General features: G+C 55.3%; 2 protein-coding genes across 2 annotated transcripts; both read right to left on the bottom strand.

The window, feature by feature from the left end:
• Positions 1-34: 34 nt before the first annotated feature.
• Positions 35-4,892, bottom strand: BRF2 (BRF2 general transcription factor IIIB subunit; the record flags this gene model as incomplete). Its single annotated transcript, XM_084273957.1, has 4 exons — positions 35-2,456; positions 2,968-3,289; positions 4,092-4,151; positions 4,739-4,892. 4 exons carry the CDS (start codon positions 4,890-4,892, stop codon positions 1,727-1,729), a joined length of 1,266 nt encoding a protein of 421 aa, XP_084130083.1. The 3' UTR covers positions 35-1,726.
• A 2,633-nt stretch (positions 4,893-7,525) lies between these two features.
• On the bottom strand, positions 7,526-19,300 carry RAB11FIP1 (RAB11 family interacting protein 1; the record flags this gene model as incomplete). The annotated part of the gene is made up of 6 exons (XM_084273792.1): positions 7,526-7,909; positions 9,761-9,866; positions 10,990-13,284; positions 14,201-14,987; positions 15,367-15,809; positions 18,957-19,300. 6 exons carry the CDS (start codon positions 19,298-19,300, stop codon positions 7,691-7,693), a joined length of 4,194 nt encoding a protein of 1,397 aa, XP_084129918.1. The 3' UTR covers positions 7,526-7,690.
• Positions 19,301-19,661: the final 361 nt, after the last annotated feature.

Raw genomic sequence — 19,661 nt, 5'->3', positions numbered from 1 at the left:
CTGAAAGGGGGTGGGGGGTGTTTTGGGGGGGGGGTTGGTTGGTTTTTTTAACGTGCAAAAAGCTTCTCGCCCCACAGGTCGGGCAGCTGCCAAAGTTAAAGCCATATTGCTAAGGCAAGCACAAGGGAAGAGGAGCCCGCCCCCCCCAGCCCCCTCCCCAGCTCTGACTGTCTGTGCCCTTTGAAAGGCAGACACTAAAAAGGCTGGAAAAGGCTCCCAAGCCCTCAGGGGGTGAGCTATGCAATGGGGGGGCCTGACCGACCCTCTCTGCCAAAGCATCGCAGAGCCAAGCTGGGTGTGGGGACCCTACTCAGGACCCCCCAGGTTTGCTCTTGGGAGGGCAAAGAAACCCCCTCCAGGGGCACAATGCCAGTTAATTAGGGCCCTTCCTTGGACAGGACCCACAAGAATTTGGGTAAGCACTTATATTCCTTCCCCCCCCCCCACCCCATTCAAAGCCAAAAGGCCCCTCCTTGTACCCAGCACCCATCCCCTTAAAGGTTCCCAAAAAGGAGAGGCTGGTGCCCCCCATCCCTACGTGTAATTAATTAGCTACCTCCTGAGGGATCTCAAGGACCAGGCAGGGGCTGGAGGCAGGAGGCAGCAGAGGAGGAAAAAGCACTTAGGGATGGATTTGTCCCCCCTTTCAGCACTCCCCGCCCCCCCCCAGGGGAACCCTCAGAGCTGGGGCACCTGGGGGACTTAACACAGTTCTGTCCCCACTCCCCCCCCAGCTTCCACCACAATTTCCCCACCCTGGGTGTTTAATACAATTAAAGTCCTTTAATTAATTTAATCCTTTAACGCTGCAGCCTCGCTGATGCCGAGTTGTTATATATGCTTGCTGCACTGTGACAGTATTACACAAAAAGCTTTGTATTATTAATTACACTTATTTTTTGGGGGGGGGGGTGGGGGGTTCTGTTTACATTACAAGCGAATGACATATCAACAGAGAGCTTCCTGCTTTATACCTGGGGGAGGGAGGGGAAAGTATGCCAAAGAAATGCCTTTAAAGGGGTCTCTTTTTTGCATTTTTTTATATAAATAGAATCTTTCCAGCAGATATGTTGTGTTTAATATATTAAAGATTTGCCAATCTGCCACAATCTACTGTTATTTCTCACTGACTTTTGTGTTCCAACTCCATCAGGTCCCCAGGTGTGGAGAGGGTGAGGTTTTACCCAGGGCTTGACAGCACAGGTGCTGCCCAAACCCACCCAGGGGCTCTGCATCCTGTATTTAATGGGGATGGAAGTAGTTCCTCTCTCCCAATTGAGGGCTCTCCTTGACCTGCTCACAAACCCACCCTGCAGAGACATGAGAAGGTGAGACAACCCATCCCTGGGACAGCTGGAACAGTGCTACAGGGAATATAAACAGTCACAGGGATGATGCTGGAGCCCTTCCCGTGGGCATCATCACCCCAGGGTAAGGCTGCGAGCACAGCCAGCTCTGGACATGATCCCATAGGACTGGGACTCACCAAAACACCTTTTCCCAGACAGAATTCTTTATTCCTAACAGCTCTAACACAACCCAAAGCAACCAGACACTGAAAACCCCGATTTGGTCCAAGGGGACATCACTCCCCAGCCTGTCCCCGCAGCCCCGCTCTGGCCGGATCACGCTGGAGCTGCCCCCAGAGCCAGGCCCCCAGAGCCAGACCACCACAGCCAGACCACCACTGCCAGGCCCTCACAGCCAGGCCCCCACTGCCAGGCCCTCACAGCCAGGCCTTGGCCTTCCTGAAGGCAAGGATCTCCTCCGGGCTCCGCAGGTACTGCTCGATGTCGCTGTCGGAGATGGGCTCGTCGCCGGTGAGGGCAGAGTCCGACGTGCTCAGGGCTGCTGTCCGCAGTCTCTTCCTGGGGTTGGCAAGGCATGGTGGCAGCAAGGGTCCAGGCCGGCCTTTCTGCTGGTGTTTCCTTCCCGTGGGCTGGCCTTCCCCCTGTGCTGCCCCTCCTCCTGCCAGGGGGGAGCCAGGGGACCCCTCTCCTGGAGCTGCAACACGCCGCTCCTCCTTTTCCTCCTTCCCCTCCTCCTCCTCCAAGCAGAAGGCATGTTTCAGGAGGAAAATGCGGTGCTGCAGCAGGTCCCCGATGTGCCTGACCACCGTCTTCTTGTCCATGTTGAAGACCCTGAGCCAGGCGAGCTGGGAAGCCATCCTCAGGAGGATCCCCAGGAGCTCCCGCAGCCTCAGGTGCGCCGGCGGCGGCAGGTCCACACCTGCCACCTTGCAGAACCGAGCCAGGGGGCAGCTGAGGCGCTGCGCAGGCCGCAGCGACTGCCAGGACAGGAACGCTGCTGCTGTGACGATGGGGACGGGGTGGCGGCCGGTCACCAGCCACGTCTCACCAGCCAGCTCCACCATCTGCATGGTGCGGGAGATCAGCTGCTCCTTGTCCTCCACGTACTGGGCAGGGATGTTGTCTGCGTGCTGGAACAGCCTAAAGCTGCAAGAGCAGAGGAGAGGCCCCGTTACCATGAGCAGCAGGGCCTGGGGCAGCCTCCATAACCCAGCCTCTCCACGCCAGAGCTGCCTCCAGCACGCTCCTTCAGGATGAGGACATCCTGCTCTCACCCTGGGCTTCTGCTCCTGTTTCGTCCTGCCCTGGAGAAAGGGGCAGGAAGAGAGGAATCTGGGATAAGGGAGGTAAAAAGCCATAGGAGTCTGGAAAAACTCCATCACACAGCCTGTGGGCTGGGGGGGTCCTGCTCCCCTTGGCCACTCACACCCACCACTGGGCTATCTGAGGGAGCAAAGACACAATGGACTTCAGGGACAAGACCAGCACTGCTCTGGAGCACACAGGGCTACTCTCTCCAAGGGAAGGCTTATTCCCATGCCCAAGGGAACACTTACTCCCAGGACCTGGTGCTGCCCCACGCCAGCCCCCGCTTCGTTTCAGCAGCTTTTCCACCAGGGACTCCGAAAGAGCTGACAGACCCCCCCGACCCCGTTACCTGTTCAGGTGTGTCGTCACCAGCTCTGCCAGGCTGAGGGCCGGCACAGAGAGCTCCAGCTCCTTCTGAAGGCTCAGGTAGACGCCAGCAAACAGCTCCTGCTTGGCGTAGAGGAGGGAGCAGATGGTGCCCATGGTCACGGGCCAGGTGTGCTGCCGGCACGTCACGAAGACGCAGCAGCCCCCCAGCAGCTCCTTCTTCTCCAGGCTGACCAGGCGGAAGGAGGGGTGCTGCAGAGCTCTCTGGAAGTACGACACCGCCGTCTCCTCGAACACCTTCGGCAGCTGGAGGACTCTGCAGAGATCCTGGACCCGTTTGATCCCTGTGAGAAGACACAGGGATCAGCTCAGGGCCTGACACACTCCACCCCTCAGCATCACCCACAGCCAGCTGTCACCCTGCCCCAGGGAAAGGTGTGGGAGCAGCCCCGCTCCCACGGTGCAAAGAGATCTCCCATCTGGAATCCTGTGTCTGGTTCTGGGCCCCCCCAGTCCAAGGACAGGGAACTACCTCAGAGAGCCCAGCACGGGGCCAGCGAGATGATGGAAGGAGTGGAACCCCTTCCTTGTGAGGAGAGGCTGAGGGAGCTGGGGCTCTTCAGCCTGGAGGAGACTGAGGGGTGAGCTTATTAATGTTTATCAATATGTAAAGGGTGAGAGGCAGGAGGCTGGAGCCAGGCTCTGCTCAGGGGTGGCAGCGACAGGATGAGGGGCAATGGGCACAAGCTGGAGCAGAGGAAGCTCCACAGGAATATAAGGAGGAACTTTTTCCCTGTGAGGGTGATGGAGCCCTGGGACAGGCTGCCCAGAGAGGCTGGTGAGTCTCCCTGCTCTGGAGACATTCAAACCTACCTGGATGTGTTCCTGTGTGAGCTAATCTAGGCGACCCTTCCCTGGCAGGGCCCTCTGGAGGCCCCTTCCAGCCCCCATCATGCCGTGATTCCACCCCGTAGCGCGGGGGAGGCAGGGTGCTGAAGGCAGCCACCACCAGACAGGACTGGCAGCCTTCCTCCGGCCCCAGCACCAGCTCCAGGGGCTTCCACCCGTTCAGAAAGGCACTGAACACAGCAGGGCAGCAGCACGAGGGAACCAGGGTGTGAAGGACCCCGGCCGGGAAGCTCTCACCTCGCTGCAGGCAGCGGCTCAGCTGCTCCTTCTGGCCGGTGCTCTGGGAATAGGCCACCTCTGGAAAAGACTCGTGTCAGCTCAGGTAACCTCACAGCGACCGCGGGGATGGCATCATCAAGCAGATTTTGAGCAAAGGGATGCCTGCTGTACCCGATCCCAACCACCAGCACTGCCAGCCCCCCAGACAGGTGCTGGCAGGTCAAGTAACAGCGAGGGGCAGGACCCCCTGAAGCCGTCACCCCTCCCCAGACAGAGCCCTCAGCGCTGCTCCACCACACTGAGGTGGGACCCGGCTGCCCCAGAGCTGCGCCCGGAGCCCAGCACCTGGCAGAGGAGCGTCACTGGCACGATGCTGGTGCTGGGCCCCTGCCTGGGGAGGGAAGGAGGTTGGGGGGGAGGAGAAGGGATGGAGGAAGGTTGGGAGGGGAAGGAGGAAGGAAGGGAAGGAGGAAGGGAGGGAAAGAGGAAGGCGGGAGGTTGGGGGGAAGCAGGAGGGCTGGAGGGAGGTTGGGGGGAAGCAGGAGGGCTGGCGGGAGGGGGACGCGGCGGGGCCCACGCCGGCCGCCCCCGGCGCTGCCCCTTTCCCCGAGGACCCCGCAGCCCGCGCACCGTGCCGGGGCCGCGAGCCCGGGGCCGCAGCTCACCCCGCAGGTGCTCCTCCTCGGTGTAGGTGGTGGTGAGCAGCCCCTCGGCGAGGACGCAGCCGCAGGCGGCACAGACCAGCTGCTGCTGCGCGTAGTGCGCGTCCTCCAGCAGCGCGGCGGAGCCGCAGCCCGGGCAGCAGCCCCGCGCCGCCATGGCGGCCGCGCACGCCCCGCCCGGCCCCGCCCGCGCTCCGGCCCCGCCGCGCGCCCCCGATCGCCGCGTTCCGGCCTCCCCGAGTTCCGCCCCTGCGGAGACAGCGGCCGCCGGAGGGAGGGAGGGAGGGACCCGAGAGCCCCGCTCCGCCTCCCGGGCCCCGGCTCCGGGCCGCCCCCGTCCCCCGGCACAGCGGGAGGCTGATCTCCTCTCCCGGAAACGCTCCAGGTTCCCCAGCCCGGGAGGTGTCTCCCCTCAGGATGGGATGGGGGTGCAGGCAGCAGAGCTGGGGCTGAGGAGGAGAGGGGAGAGAAGTAGGGAAATAAATCAATCGGAACACAGGGTTTAAGGGCTTTTTTAGTTGTATTTTAGTGTTCTACGAAACCGAAAGGCATTTAAAACCCAACAGGTACCCAGGATAACAGTAGACTGTATAAACAGGGGAAAAATACATGCAGATCCTTCAATAATAAAACATATTTGATCCTTAAGGCCCTTAATGTCAAGGTGAAGCACCTGGCTGGGTGTAAAACTCCAGTGTCCTTACACCAAAGAAAGGCTTTGCTGATCACAGCCTGAGGTATGAGGTGTGAGCCAAAGGGTGGCTGGCACAGGGCTGTGACCCCGCAGAGCAGCGCCTGTGCTGCTGGCCAGACCCCTGCAGCCACCAGAGGCACAAAGCCAGGCACAACCCCTGTCTACCTGCACAGAGACAGCACCAGCTGGCACAAAGACCCACTGCCAGGAGCGGACATCGCAAGTTGTAAGGCTCCACCCATAAAGCATCACACACGCAGCACCAGGGTGTGTTCAGCAGCCAGCCAGGCAGCAGGACCCCTCTGGTCCCCAGACGAGGCCAGCAGAAAGCACAGGCCCAGCCCTGCCTCCCACATCTCCAGTTATTGCTACCAGTAGTACCAGGTTTATTTATCTCCCGTTAAGCCAGCGTTCCAAGGCACAACTGGTTGTCCCAACTCTCTGACCTGCAGCATCAGAAAGCTGTGGAATCAAGTCTAGAAGACAAAGTTTATCAGTGAGGTATAGGCAAGCCCTTTCTTTACACAGATCCATCGAGGCACAAGGAGGAAACAAGTTAATCCTTCATCTTCCTCACTATTTCAAGGCACAAGAAGCAAGCAGCAGTTTCCAGTTAGGCTGACCCAGTACCACTCAAAATTAAACCATCAGCCAAAAGCCAAAGGTGTTGCTGAGAGTAGAGCAGGGACAAACACCCCTCTGGCTGAAGGCATCGGCTCAACTGAAAATAAAATGAGAATTAAAAGTACCTGAAGTCTTAGGAGACTCCTAACACCTAAGGCTTGTTTCAACTCAGGCTTCCTCAGGCACCACTGTCAGAGAAGCTCCAGACTTTGGTTAGTCAGTCAGTTTACAGTGATAAAAATGTAATTAAAAGAATCTCTTGGATTTTCCAATAAATGTATACATCTCTAGGCAAATATATTAAGCTACTCTCCACTACAACACCACAGTATGAGAAGGCTCCAGCCGTTTCCAGTGTTGTGATACCAGTGAGCATGCTGCTTACAGGTTGATAGCTGGTCTAGTACCTCAATAAAGTGCTGTAGAAAAACCCAGTTAGCAGCTCAGCCCTCCTAAGAGACCCAACAGACCCTCCCAACCTCACTTTGGTCCCCCTGCTTCCCATTTTCAGGATTTCAATTTTCTTCTAAGCCTCTGACAGCCCCTCACAACCCCAACGGATCCCAGAGGTGCAGAGAGGCATCTGGGTTTTTTGATCTTTGACAAGAGTTCTCTGGTTTTGGTGGAGGGAGCCTGGGGAGGGGGGTCACTTCCCCCCCTGGTTGTACAAGGAATGTAGGAAAGGCCTGGTAAGACTCCTCATTCCACCTCAGCTCCAAAACTCAAGGTATTTAACCATAACAACCTTCAGCACATGAAATCCACACCTGGGTAAGGCTACAGAACAGAAGAGAGGCGTCCTTGGGGCTCCTTCAACTGAACCACCTCCGAATCAGGAGCCTGAAGTCTCCAGGAGAAGGGTTTCTGACTTAAAACACACCTTTGGCCCAAATCTGTTACTGCCATTCCTATGGTAGGTGAGCACACCACAACATCTCAAGGCTCCCTGTAACCAAACAGCCTGTAAGCCTTCTCCTTGGAGAACCCCCTGGAAACAGCATGTACTTTATCTGATTAACTGAGCTTTGCTGCTTCATTTCCAACCTAAAGTTTAACTCACATTGAACTTTTAGGGCATTAATTACTCTTAGAATACAGCCTACACAGCCCTCACCTGAAGCATGCACCTTTGGACTTCTCCAGTGTAGTTATTATTAATTATTACTAATTATTTTTAAAACAATCAAATCCTCAAGCTCTACCATCCAAGGTTTCATATTGCACTACAACTCCAGAAATGGAAAGAAGAGCAACTGATCTATGGAAGCTGCTACAAAACCAAACCCACACATCTTCATAAAGGATCATCAGTGCCCTGCTGGCGAGCAAAACACATCAAAAACCCTTCATCCTCCCTGTCACAACCAGACTTTGGATTAGATGCCTGAAGGAATCTTCCCAAATAATGGAAAGAAACAAAGGAAAATAAATATGATAAGCTGACTCCACCTCCAGACTCCACACACAAGATCTGATGTTAACTACTAATCAACCCAAGAGTTGCTCAAGGCAGAAAGAGGAAAGAAGTCATTTTCAGTGGGCAGCACAACCAGTGCCACCTACTTCACACGGTCTCCTTATCAACCAGACTCCACTGGTGGGAATTCAGTCCTCCAGTCCAACCAACAGCTTTGCTGTTACATCCTTCCTGCCTTCTTGTTACCCGAGGTGGAAACTCGGAGGATGTTGGGGGTTTCTTCCATGACCCTGACAAGCAGGTTGTCGATGTAGTCTTCCAGCTCCCTCACCTGGACATCCTTCTTGGCAATTGTGTCCTTCTGTCTCAGGACCAGCTGGATCAGCTCGTGGTGTGTTAGCTGAGCATAAGCATAGGCAGGGTCTGAAGGGTCGTACTTCTGAGAGAGAGAGGAGACAGACAGGGTCGTTACAGGCACATGGACATCTCAAAGCAGCAAGAGAATGGTAGCTGGGTTGGGGTGTGTGTGAAAACACCAATGAACAGCTTTCCACATGGTGTTCACAGAACCACAGCTGCTCTTCACAAGTATTACACAGATGATTAAAGGGCTGTGATTGATTCCTGTGCTTTCCAGCTTTTTCCAAGCGAGTTCCAGCCAAGTGACATTCCAGAACAGCGGCCGCTGGAGCTGTGGGATCTGGAAGAGCAGGCTGCTCAGAGCCAGGGCACTGAGGAGGACAGGGAGGGGCTGGCAGCCCAGCCCAGCCTCCTGCTACACAGCACCTTCAGGCCACTGGCAAACCCAGCGGGGGAAAAGCCAAAGCCAGACCCAACTCCAGCTACTCATGCACTTCCAGAGCCTTCTGAAAGGACTCAGAGGTAAAAAGAGAGCAGCTGCCTGGAAGTCAGTGTGTGCTGCTTAGGCAGCTGGCTCCAGGGTGGAAGGCAGGCTCAGAGCGAGTGTGATGTTAGGGAAGGTAACCAGGCCACTGGCTTTAACAGAAACTCTTTGCCTAATGTCAGTTCTGTAGCTCAACTCAGCTGGAATTTATGCTGAAGGAATGTCATGCTGACTCCAGGCAGCAGCCCACCCAGCTCAGCGAAGATACATGGAAGCTACAGCCACCCACCATCAACTACCCTCACTGACAGTCGAGCACTGGGACAGCCACTGTTAAAAACACATCAAATAGAGACCAGGAAAGCCAAATTCAGGTTAAACCACAAGAAACACCCACTGAGGCCTTTGGTATTCCCCTCGTTTTGCAGTTGTCACTGGGAAAACACATCACAAGATGGGTTCTCTGAAAAACCTGCTTTTAACCCAGAAGCAGAGCTGGCTGGTACTCAGCAGCTTCTGCCAGCTCCTCCAGGTCCGTTCTCAACAGGCTCCCCAGGCTGCACCCAGTGTGATTTCTCACGTGGAATCAGAGCACCAGACCAGAACACTAATTACAGGTTGTCAACTCATTCAAAGCAGCAGCAGCCCAGTCTGAAGCACCCAACCCCTGTTCTCCAGTGACACCAGGAGGAGGCACTGCAGATGTTCTGGTACTGACTCTTCCCCCAGACCCCTCAGAGGCAATAACAGCAGCCAGGGCTTTTCCCAGATGCTTCCAGCCATTCCCACCAATGCAACTTCTCACCTACACCTCCAGCCTAGAAGTCTCTTCTGAGGCCAAGCTCCAAGTGATCCCAAAAGCTCCTTCAGCTCTGAGCAATCCCAAAAGCTGCACAGCTCTGTGCTTTCACAGCCAGCACTGGGCCTCTCAATCCATGTGGGGTATTAATCAGCACATCACAAGGCAGCAGCCACCCCGAGGTGACTTCTCCCACCTTCTCTGCTTTAAGAGCCACATACTTATTTCAGGGTGAAAATGAGCTGCAGGGGCTCATCGTGGCTGAAAACAACCTGTGGCTGGTTTGTCCCATGTTCTGTGCAGAGCCAGGTCACACAGCTCCCACACAGCACCGGTGGGACCACCTCCAGCAGCACCACTCCCCTCACAGCCACCCCACACCTCAGGGAGCAGATAGCACCCCATGCTCCTCTCCACTGGGAATCCCCTCTGCAAACAAGAGACACCCATTCCATTATAGATCGTTTTGGAAGGGAAAAAAAATCCTCTTTGAAGACCATCCTCACCTTTGGGGACTGACAAAAAGGAAGTTCACACCCCCCAGGGTTTAAGAGCCACTGTTTGGGATAAATGAGAGGCAAAGCATCCAAACTCTGCTCAATTTACTGCCTGAGCTTTGGTTTAAAGCCCCACTTCTCCCTCCATACCTTCACATTGGCCCCGAGCAGCTTCTCATTCATAGTGCTGATGACGTTGAGGTTTTTACTCTGGGGCTTGCTTGCTGTGGCATTCATTGGCTTCACAGGATGGGGCCTGCAAGATTAAAGGAGGGTTCTGTTATTTAGGCAGCACGCCTAACACCAGGGCTACACAGATCTCCAGACTACAAACAAATACAGCAAGAAACTGGGAAAAAAATCCTCCCTGTCTCTGCCTCCAGAGGGATGAGAGATTCAGCTTCAGGAAGACAGGCATTTCTTAAGCCACAGGCTTTGTATAAGCATACTCTGCTTTTTTCTACTGTCTTTACTGACTTAAGGCATTGGAGATAAAGAAGTATTAAGGAGGGAAATCTGTATGTCACAAAAGCAAAGCCAGGTCAGTCTATACAAGAAAGCAGCACACAGTGGCAGTTACTCTGGTCTCTCACGTGCTAGTATTGGAGCCTGACTTTCCCAACAAGAACATATTTGCGGTTCTTGCAACACCCCAAATACTTCTACTATCCTGGGACAAGCATTACACCCTTTCCAAGGCAAACTCATGCCACAAGCTGCCACAAAGTGCTATCCTCATCTGCTCCAGCAGGATTTCTATTGTAAATTTTAAACACAGGAAGAATATTTTACCCAGAAGCGTCCCAGACCTGAGACAAGAGTCCTGCAGATCAAGGATGGAGGGGTCTGCAGCACTGTTCTGCTGCCAACAGCACCACAGCAGGCAGAGGAGCTGCTGACAGCTCCAGAAAGCAGCTGTGAGTTCTTGAGAGAGGGACTTGAGCTGCATCGCTTGCTGCGATTCATTTGGAGGCTCAGGAGCCCCATTCGGCCAGGAAAGGAAGGACCCCAGTTTATCAGGCTTCCCATGACTGAGAATGGATGAGCTGCAGTGGGTTTCTCCACTTTGATGAAATGACCCAATTTCTTAAGCTGCCACCAAGTTTTCCTAAGTTGTTTTTTTCCAGAGGCAGCACTGTGATGGATGGCAGGGCCCCTCCAGCACTCTGGGCATCCTTAATAGCCACACAGATTTATCTGGTGCCAGCAAAGACCCTGCACCAGCACAACAGGACCCAGACCCTGACAAATCCACAAGCTGGAGAAAGTTAAGGCCAGTTCCTGTGGCTGGAGAGGCAGATCTGTGCTGGCAGGAAGACAAAACACACGGCTCACATCCACACTGAGATACTTGCTGTGCATTCCCCATGTTCTCTCACCTGTGCTTAGGAGACACGGTTTCACCACTCTGCTGGGTTTGGTTAGGGTATGTTTCAGAGGGTGAAACCCATGCCTGAAGAAGCTTCTTCTTGCCAGAGTGTCCTGCTTTATCTGCGAAGCCCTCGGCTGTTGGCTTTTTCGGAGACTCTGCTCTACGACTTGGGGTGTCAGAGGGGAGAGAACAAGAGGAAGAGCAGGGCTGGGAAGGACTTGACAGGGAGGAAGAGGAAACAGAAGGCTCAAAGAAGTCACGCTCCTCATGCTCCTCAACACCTGCACTTACTTCCCGTTCCTGTTTCACGAAGGGACTGCTGTACCCCCTGGGATGAGCTGTCATGCCTAAGCCTGAGTCAGCTACCTGGTTACTGACACTGTGAACATCTACTCTGGCCTGCAGCACGGGTGGCTGGCTCGGCTCACAGGCACCAGGAGGACTTCCTCCTCTTCCTCCTCCTCGAGCAGCTGGGGCTATGGTGGCTGCAGCAGAGTTATCAGTGTGCTCTTTCAGTTCTTCATGCAAAGGTGTTAAACCCAGGGACTGCTTTCCAGCCTCCAACACGCTTTTATCACCTGCAGTGACACTAGGGTCCTCCTGACAGTCACCCAGCAGCTCATCATCAGAGCCTCCCTCAGGAATGACTGGAAGACTGGCCAGCTTCAAACCACGGTCTGCAGGAAGGGGAACAGCTGACTTCACATTTGTAAGGCAGCCAAATAAACCATCACCACCTTCACCTTTTAAATGCCTATCAGTGTCACCATCTCTGAGTGTCACCGGGGGAGTGACAGTCTCAAACGAGCCACTTTGGGGGAGGGACCCCCCAGCACCTGGGGCTTCAGCATGAGATGATGGGAGCCCAGGCACAGATTTCACAGCGTTGCCTGAAGAAGGCACATCACCACCTAACTCATCAGCCCCAGAAGCTGGTGGGCACTTCTTCAGTGCTAACAGCCGCCGCGGCGCCGGCTTCGGCTTGCTGCCAGCCCTCCCTGCATCAGCTTCCCAAGGGGACAGCGTGCCAGCTCCCAGGGGTGGGCTGGCAGATCCCACTTGAGAAAAGGAGCTGCTTCTATCAAGTGGAGCTGCTTGGGGCTGTAATGTGGCTGCACACTCCTCTGGTCTCCTTTCACCACGGATCTCCTGCTTCTCATTCAGCTGGCTCTCAGGGGAAGGTGGCTGTTCAGCACGGGGCTCTGCCAAGAGGTTTGTACTCTGCTTGGAGACAGACACTGAGGGCTTGCTGTCCCTTGTGCAGGGTTCAGCATTCACACCACCAACTCCCACACCACCCCGAACAGGGGTCTCGCTGTTTCGGATGGGACCTATGCTGTTGCTAGAGAGTTCTGAGGGTGAGTAGCACCCTGCAGACCCTGCTCCTTCTCCTCTTGCATCTGAACCTCTCAGCAACACTTCAGAGTGCTGCTTCTCTCCTTCCTGCCCACCCAAATCCTCCTCCCCTGATGTAACACCCTCTGATCCACCGAGGAGAAAGGACACAGATTGCCTGTTGTCTAGCTTACTTCTTTTCAAAGAAGGGTCAACCTGAAGCTGGGGAGGGTCACACTGCTTCTTTGGAGCCAGAGGAGGGTTATCAGAAAGGGCACCAAGAGGGTTTGACGTGGCTTTGACATCACTAGTTAAAGCCACATCTGAAGGGGTCCCTGAAGCTTCATGACCCGAGTGTTTCAGCTCAGCAGGACGTCCTGCTGAGGAACAGTCTTCATCACAAGGCAGGGAGAGAGGGGAAGAACTAGCAACAGCTTTGAAACCCAGCGCATCTGCTTCCCACCCAAGCTTGGATACGAAGGGATTATTATCATTAAAATGACAATCAGAGGGGAGAGAAGGTGCAGGTGGACTAGAGAGACCCTGGGAAGCCCACGCAGCAGAGCTTTCAGGACGCTGGCCCCATGAGCTCTGCCCCCAGTCAGAAGCAAAAGGATTATTACCACTACCAGAGCCCTGACCAGCAAGAGGCCTTTGGGGAACAGAGGCTGCAAGGTGATGGGATGAACGGGCAATGCCTTCGGGATCCAGGGCTGTGGATGCCCTGCCCTGCTCAGCAGTGAAGGGGTTCTTGCCATGCAAAAACTCTGCAGCAACAGGAGAAGTAAGAGATGCAGGAGAACTGGGAACATGTTCAGAGTCTGGCACTTGGACTTTCTGTCCTGGTTTAGAAATAAAAGGATTATTGTCACTACTGATACGGTGTACAGAGGGAAAAGCAGGAAGGGAATCAGGTGCAAGAGTAGGAAGTGTGGCTTTGGTTTCCTCCTCTGAAGGCACGCCCAGTCTGCAAAAAGGGACAAAAAACTCGCATGTCACTTGCAGATGCAACACGAGGCAGGAACAGACAAGCACCAGGCTCCATCAACTCCTAACACTGGAGAGGATTTATACTTGCAAGAGTCCTCAGAGCCTATCTGACAGGCTTTACATACTCAAACGTGGCTCTACAAAGCACTCTGAAGGCTTCTGCTGCAGAGTTTGCACAGGTTACCATGGTGTCTGCTTTCCAGCACTACCCCAAGCAATTTTATTAGCACGTAGGACACTGCATGCAGAGTTTAAACATGAGAAGCACTGAAAGGAAGGAGTTAGAAAGACAAAATGTAGCCTTATTAGTAGGACACACCCACACATATATATAAAACCCCTCTCTGTGTTTAATATATATATATATGAAGGATAAAGGAGCAGAGTTTTCGAAAAAGCCTCGTGTACAAACTCACACCAAGTTCTCCCCGTTGCTGTGAACACCACCAAAAGCAGAAGGGCTCCAAGATTAACACTTCCCAAGACCACAGCCAAATACAGAAGGAGTAGAGATGTTAGAACTGGGATTTCAGCCCCTGGGTCTGTTCGAGTGGCACAGCTCAGATAGAAGTTAGTTTTTTGTGAGAGATCCAGCAAGAAAAATGACCCTTGCAGTGCCTGTAAACATGCCTGCAGTCAGAGAACTGCTGTGTCAGCATCAGTTACAAGGAACATCCCTCTATCCGTCTCTTATTCGTACTGAGGAAGAACTGAGACCTCTTATCTGTTGTCAAAGGGCCCAAGAGCCAGCTCAAAACCACCCAGTACCCCACGAAGCAACACACTTCTTCACCCCAAGCTGCGGGGTGCTGCTCTGTGGCAGCCCAGGTGAAGCTCTCCACTGCTGCTGTGCATCACCACACACCTCGACCACCGAAGCAAACACGACTCACCTGGGCTTGACAGCTTTGGTCTTGGCTGGCACAGCAGCTTTCTCAGGCTTCCATTCCTCCTCAGAAGGGTTGAGAGGCTGCTTATTTGCAAAGACATCTTCTGCATGGTTGTCTTCTGGAGGATTCCCTTTGTTTACACCTCCTGGAAGCTCAAGATGTTTGGTGTCCTGTTCAATCTTCTCTTCTGGAACTTTGTTTTCCTCATCCTGCTGGGTCCTGTCATGAGTACTCTCAGCATCAATGGACTTCACTGCTTCCTTCTTCCCTGTGACCAGAGAGAGCAAGGCAGACTTTTTCTGGTCTGGCTTTTTGGTCTCTTTAACCTCCACAGCAGTAGGAACGCTGGTTTCTGGGTATTCTTCACTGCTAAGCAGTTTGTAAGATGGCAAAGTCATAGATTTAAAAGTCTCCAAGGATGTAGAGCCAGAGAAAGCATGACTAGGAGATGTTCTTCCTGTCTCTTCGGGCCCTTTAGTAGATCTGGAGGACAGGTTCTCCTCTGAAGCAAAGTGCTGCTTCCTCCTGAAGTTGTGTGGAGAGGGGGAAGAGGCTGGAGTGCTGTCCTTTGTCGTGCTCTCTTCCATATAAACATGACTGCCATTGATACACAGACTAGACTTGGAAATGGGATCGTTTTTGGATCTAAGACCACTGAATAAAGATAGCCCTTCCTTCTTGGTGTGGCTGCTTACTTGGTTTAGTTGCCTGCTGTCCAAAGTTGCCATTTTACGTGATTTAAATAAAGGAGGAGGTGAGGACTTCTCTGGCAGGGCATTTCCAAAGGATTCTGGGAAAAACAAGAAACAGGAGTAAATTCAAGATCTAAGAACGTCCCTTCCTCTGACACTGGCTACCAACAGCCTCGGTACTTCAGAGTCATTAACAGATTGCAGCAACAGAAACATCATGAGTGTGACCACACCAGCTGCTTCCAAACCTTCTGGGTCTCCCACCACTGCCAGCTCCCAGCAGCCTGGGTAACACAGGCTGCCCAAGGACCTGCAACCACCACAGACCCCTTACTGTGAGCGCCTGAAGCCCTACACACATGCCTGTCACTGCAGGCAGAAGTGGCTTTCTACGATATGTCCAGTGAGAAGAGTTTAGCACTCTAAAAAGCAAGAAAAGAAGCCTTTGGAGAAAGGCTTTTCAGCACCAATACTCACTTTCTGAGGTGGGAGAGGTCTCAGGCTCCTCGTCATCCCACTGCAACAGGGAGTCGCTGGGCCGAAGCCGAACCTTCTGGGTGGCAGGCTGCTGCGTCGGTAAGACTGACATGGACTGGGAGAGGGAGGTTTTCTGCAGGCCAGGCTTGGAAAACAAGGTTTTGAACTTGGATTTCTTCTTTTCCTTCTCCACTGCCTCATCTTCGCTGTCATCAGGGGAGTGGGTCGTGCTGGGAACGATGGCTGACGCTGTGTCAGAGAGGCCGCTGCTCCTCTTCCCCTTGAGCTTGTCTTTGAACTTGCCAAAGGGGGAGCGAGCCTTGTCTTTCATGGACAGATCAAACATACTGGCTGTCATGTTGCTCCTCATGAACTGGATATCCACCTCAATCTCCCCTCTCTCCTTTTCCTTCTTCCCTGGTTTGGAGCGAAGCTTGTACCACCTGCAGAAAGGAGATTTCTTTCACAAGCAAGCTCCTGAGGGGCATGGGTAATTTAGAACAACAGATGATGTTTATGTTTTAAAAACCAATTAAGCTTACAGTGTAGGGGGGGAAAGTTAAAACAAAAAAAAGCCTTTCATCTACTGCACCATAATTAGTGGCCCTGGGTCCCAAGGAACACATTTCTTACCGCAAACAGAAAGTTATTAGTAAAATTTGTTTTAAAACCCAGACCAGGAAGGGTTTAAAAGAAGCAGCAGCACAACACAAATCCCTGTATTTCAGCTCAGCCGTCCTCTTCTGCACTTCTACCTGGTTCCCAAAACCCACAGAAGCTCAGACTTTGACACAACTGCAAAAGCAGCAGCCTCCAAGCCCTGAAACCGGTACCAGAGAGCTTGCACACACGTCCCACGCCCTCATACCTTTCATTCCAGCTCCTCTCAGTCGCTATCTTAATGCCTCTTAAGCTACAGAGCCTAATGAGCAGCCTGAGCAGAGCCCAGCCTCACAGAACAGGCCGGCTGGGGATTTCCACTCACCTCCCCGAGCTCGTGACTGGAGCGCACCAGGAAGGACACTGGGTACAGACTGAACCTGTACCCCAGCTCTGAAATGCAGCTCTGCAGTATCAGGCTCTGCCTATCAAACAGCTCACCCAAACAGCAGAACCAAGCCCTGCACGTGCTCAATTACCACTCAATGACATTCAAACCTCGTTAGGGCCAGCAAAGAGAATTATCAGCACCGAGTGCCTGCGCTGTGTTGTTAGTGCTGGGGCCACAGACATCCTGACTCCACAGAACCCACAGGAAAGGTGGTCTGGAAACCACCAGCTTCTTCCTCCTCACCGGCTGGTAGGTGAGGAGAAAGGAGGTGAGCAGAGCCTGCAGATCTGCCTCCCCATCAGACCTGAACTTTGTCCCTTGGAAGGCACGCTGGAAGCAATGGAAGAAGAGCAGGAAAAGGCAAGGTGCTTCAGAGAAAACTCTAAGCTCATCAGGTGAGGGAGCTGAAGTCAGCAATCTGCTACAAACACATCAGGAGTGCTGCAGCTGCACGCGGAGATGTCAGGTTTCGTCAGGTCCCCGGAGCTGCAGCCCCGCAGCAGGAGGGAAACACAAATCCCTTTTCCCTTCAGTGCAACCCAGCACTGGGCCCTTTTTTGTTCTAAACCGTGTGACTTCTGGGAGCATCGCTGCTCTCATAGGGTTTTGGTGCCACAATCCGTTCTGCCCCAGGGGAAACGAGCAGGTCCCGTTCCAGCAGCATCCAAAACACGGGGCCTGAGCTCAGTGAAAGGCAGCTTAGTGCTGAGCCACACAGGTCACCACCTCGCTTCCAGCAGCTGGAAATAAACACCACACTGACAACCTCCCCTCCCATCACTGAGTAGGGTGAAAGGAGTATTTTGTAGGAATAGTTCATATTCACAGAACTGCAGAGTCTGAGGGGTGGGAAGGGCCCTCCAGAGCCCATGGGGTCCAAGGCCCTGCCCAAGCAGGGTCCCTAGGACAGGTTGCACAGGTCGGTGTCCACATGGGTCTGGAATCTCTCCAGAGAAGGAGACTCCACACCCCCTGGGCAGCCTGTCCCAGGGCTCCCTCACCTTCACCAGGAAGAAGTTCTTCCCCAGATTGGGGGGGAACTCCCTGTGCTCCAACTTGAGCCCATCGCCCCTTGTCCTGTCCCCACAGACACTGAGAAGGGGCTGCCCATGTCCCCCCGTCTCCCACTCTTGAGATATTTATAAACATTAATAAGATCCCCTCTCACCATCCCTTTATGACTGCACATCCCCACAGCAGCTAAGGGATGCTAAAAGAAACAGGCTTCACATAGAGAATTGAGGGCTGGGGGCTCAGCACCGTCTCCTATCAGAGGTTTTCCCAGGAGCATCCAAGCTGTGAGGGTTTTGCCCCTTTTCTTTCTGTGGGCCCAGCCTGGGTGGACCCGTGGCCCTCAGGACTGACACCTGAACTCCACTGACTGCAGCGTGTAAACACATTAGCCCTTGACACAACCTTAATGACCAGCCACCTGGTAATTAAGGCTTCACACGCCGCCACGGCTTTGTCAAGAAACACGAGGCAGACCTTGGCCAAGCCGCTGTTAATACCTGGATGTGCTCAGGTGAGCAAGAGGAAGGTGACTCACCTGCCATCTCAAGCCACATTACAAGGCTGCTGACTCCCAGTAAAACCCTCCCAGTAACCACCCCTGGGATTACAGGGCACCATCCCAGTGTTTATGTTCAAAGGAGCAAGTATGACACAGAGCTGGTGCCCAGGCATTAGAGGCAGAGTCCCCCAGCCCGGCGTGCGGCCGACAAGAGTGAAGCCAGACCACAGGACACTGAATTACCTGCTCTGACAGGAGGTCAGGTTCTGCTAAGTGTTTATTAAGAAAAACACAGGAGCAGCTGGCTGTAGCTTGCACTCAGCGCTGTCATTTCTTGGGTCAACCTGGCAGCCCCAGCGTGGGACTGTGTCAGCACCCCCACAGAGACGTGTCAAACCAAAACACACCGGCTGTCTCCCCACGCCACCCAGGCAGCTGCGGGCACCAGGACCCCCGGCCTCCCCCAGGGGACAGGGACCACCACTGCAGGGCTCTTCCAGCCCAGGAGGGGCCCGGCCCTGCCCTGGGGGGTCACTTCACAGGGCTTGAGGTGGGCATAGAGGTCCCCCAATCCCTTGGGGTACAGGGTTCCCCCCACCCCAAATCCCCACAGAGGTTTTATGGGGAGCAGGGACACCCCAGGGGAGCTGGAGTACCCTGCCAGCACCCTGTGGGGCACGCAGCCCGCCCCCATCCCTCTCTCCAGGGCCTCAGAGATCTCCCCTGCAGCCCCAGTTCCCCGCAGCCCCCCTCTCCCTCCCCATGCCTCAGTGCCACAGATCTCTCAGAGATCCCCCTGGTCCCCCACAGCCCCCCACAGCCCTGGTGCCTCAGACATCCCCCATGCTCCTTACAGCCCCTCAGACCCCAATGTCCCCCCGGTTCCCCATGCCCCGGTGCCCCAGATGTCCCCCATGTTCCCCACTGGCCCCTCCCAGACCCCAGCTGTCCCCCTCAATTCCCCGCAGCCCCCCAAGCCCCCGGTGCCGCAGCCGCCCCCCCGCTCCCCGCCGCCCCCGGGCCCACCTGCTGTGGCGCCGGCCGCCGTCGGCCCTCAGGGCGGCCAGGTCGACTTCGGCGCGCCCCAGGAACTTGTCGAGGCCGACGAGGGAGCGGTGCAGCACGGTGAGGCGCAGCGCGGCGGCCCGCGGCGGCGGCGGCAGCTCGAAGGTGGCCTCCTCCCGCCACAGCGGCTGCCCCTGGCAGCGCTCCGCCACCGAGGTGGAGTACTTCACGCGGCCCAGCGCCATCACGGCGTAGGCATCGCTGCCGCCGCCCGCCGCCGCCGCCGCCTTGGACCGCAGCCCCCGCGCCCGCAGCACCGTCACCTGCACATGGGTGGGCACCCAGGCCGGGGCCAGGCCCGACATGGCGGCGGGAGGGAGCGGGAGGGAGCGGGGAGGCAGCGGGGAGGCAGCGGGGGGCGAGGGCAGCGCAGCCGCCCGGTGAGCTCCCGGCCCGCCCCTCTCGCGAGAGCACGGGCGGGGCCCGGGGGCGGGGCCTGGCCCTACAGGTGTGCGCGGGGGGGCGGCGGGGGGTGTGGGAGGGGGCGGAGCCGAGCCGAGCCGAGCCGAGCCGAGCTGAGCCGAGCCGAGCCGAGCCGAGCCGAGCCGAGCCGAGCCGTGTGGGTCTGTGTGCGGAGAGGGTGCGGGAGGGGTCTTGCGGGGGTGCGGGGTGTGTGTGCGGGGCTGTGCGGGGAGCGGGTGCGGGGGGGTTGCAGGGGTGTGCGGG

Source organism: Gallinula chloropus (genome assembly GCF_964237585.1).
Source record: "Gallinula chloropus genome assembly, chromosome: 21".
NCBI classification, from domain to species: domain Eukaryota; kingdom Metazoa; phylum Chordata; class Aves; order Gruiformes; family Rallidae; genus Gallinula; species Gallinula chloropus.
The sequence above is the reverse complement of the archived record's forward strand: the minus strand, read 5'-3'. Positions and strand labels throughout refer to the sequence as shown.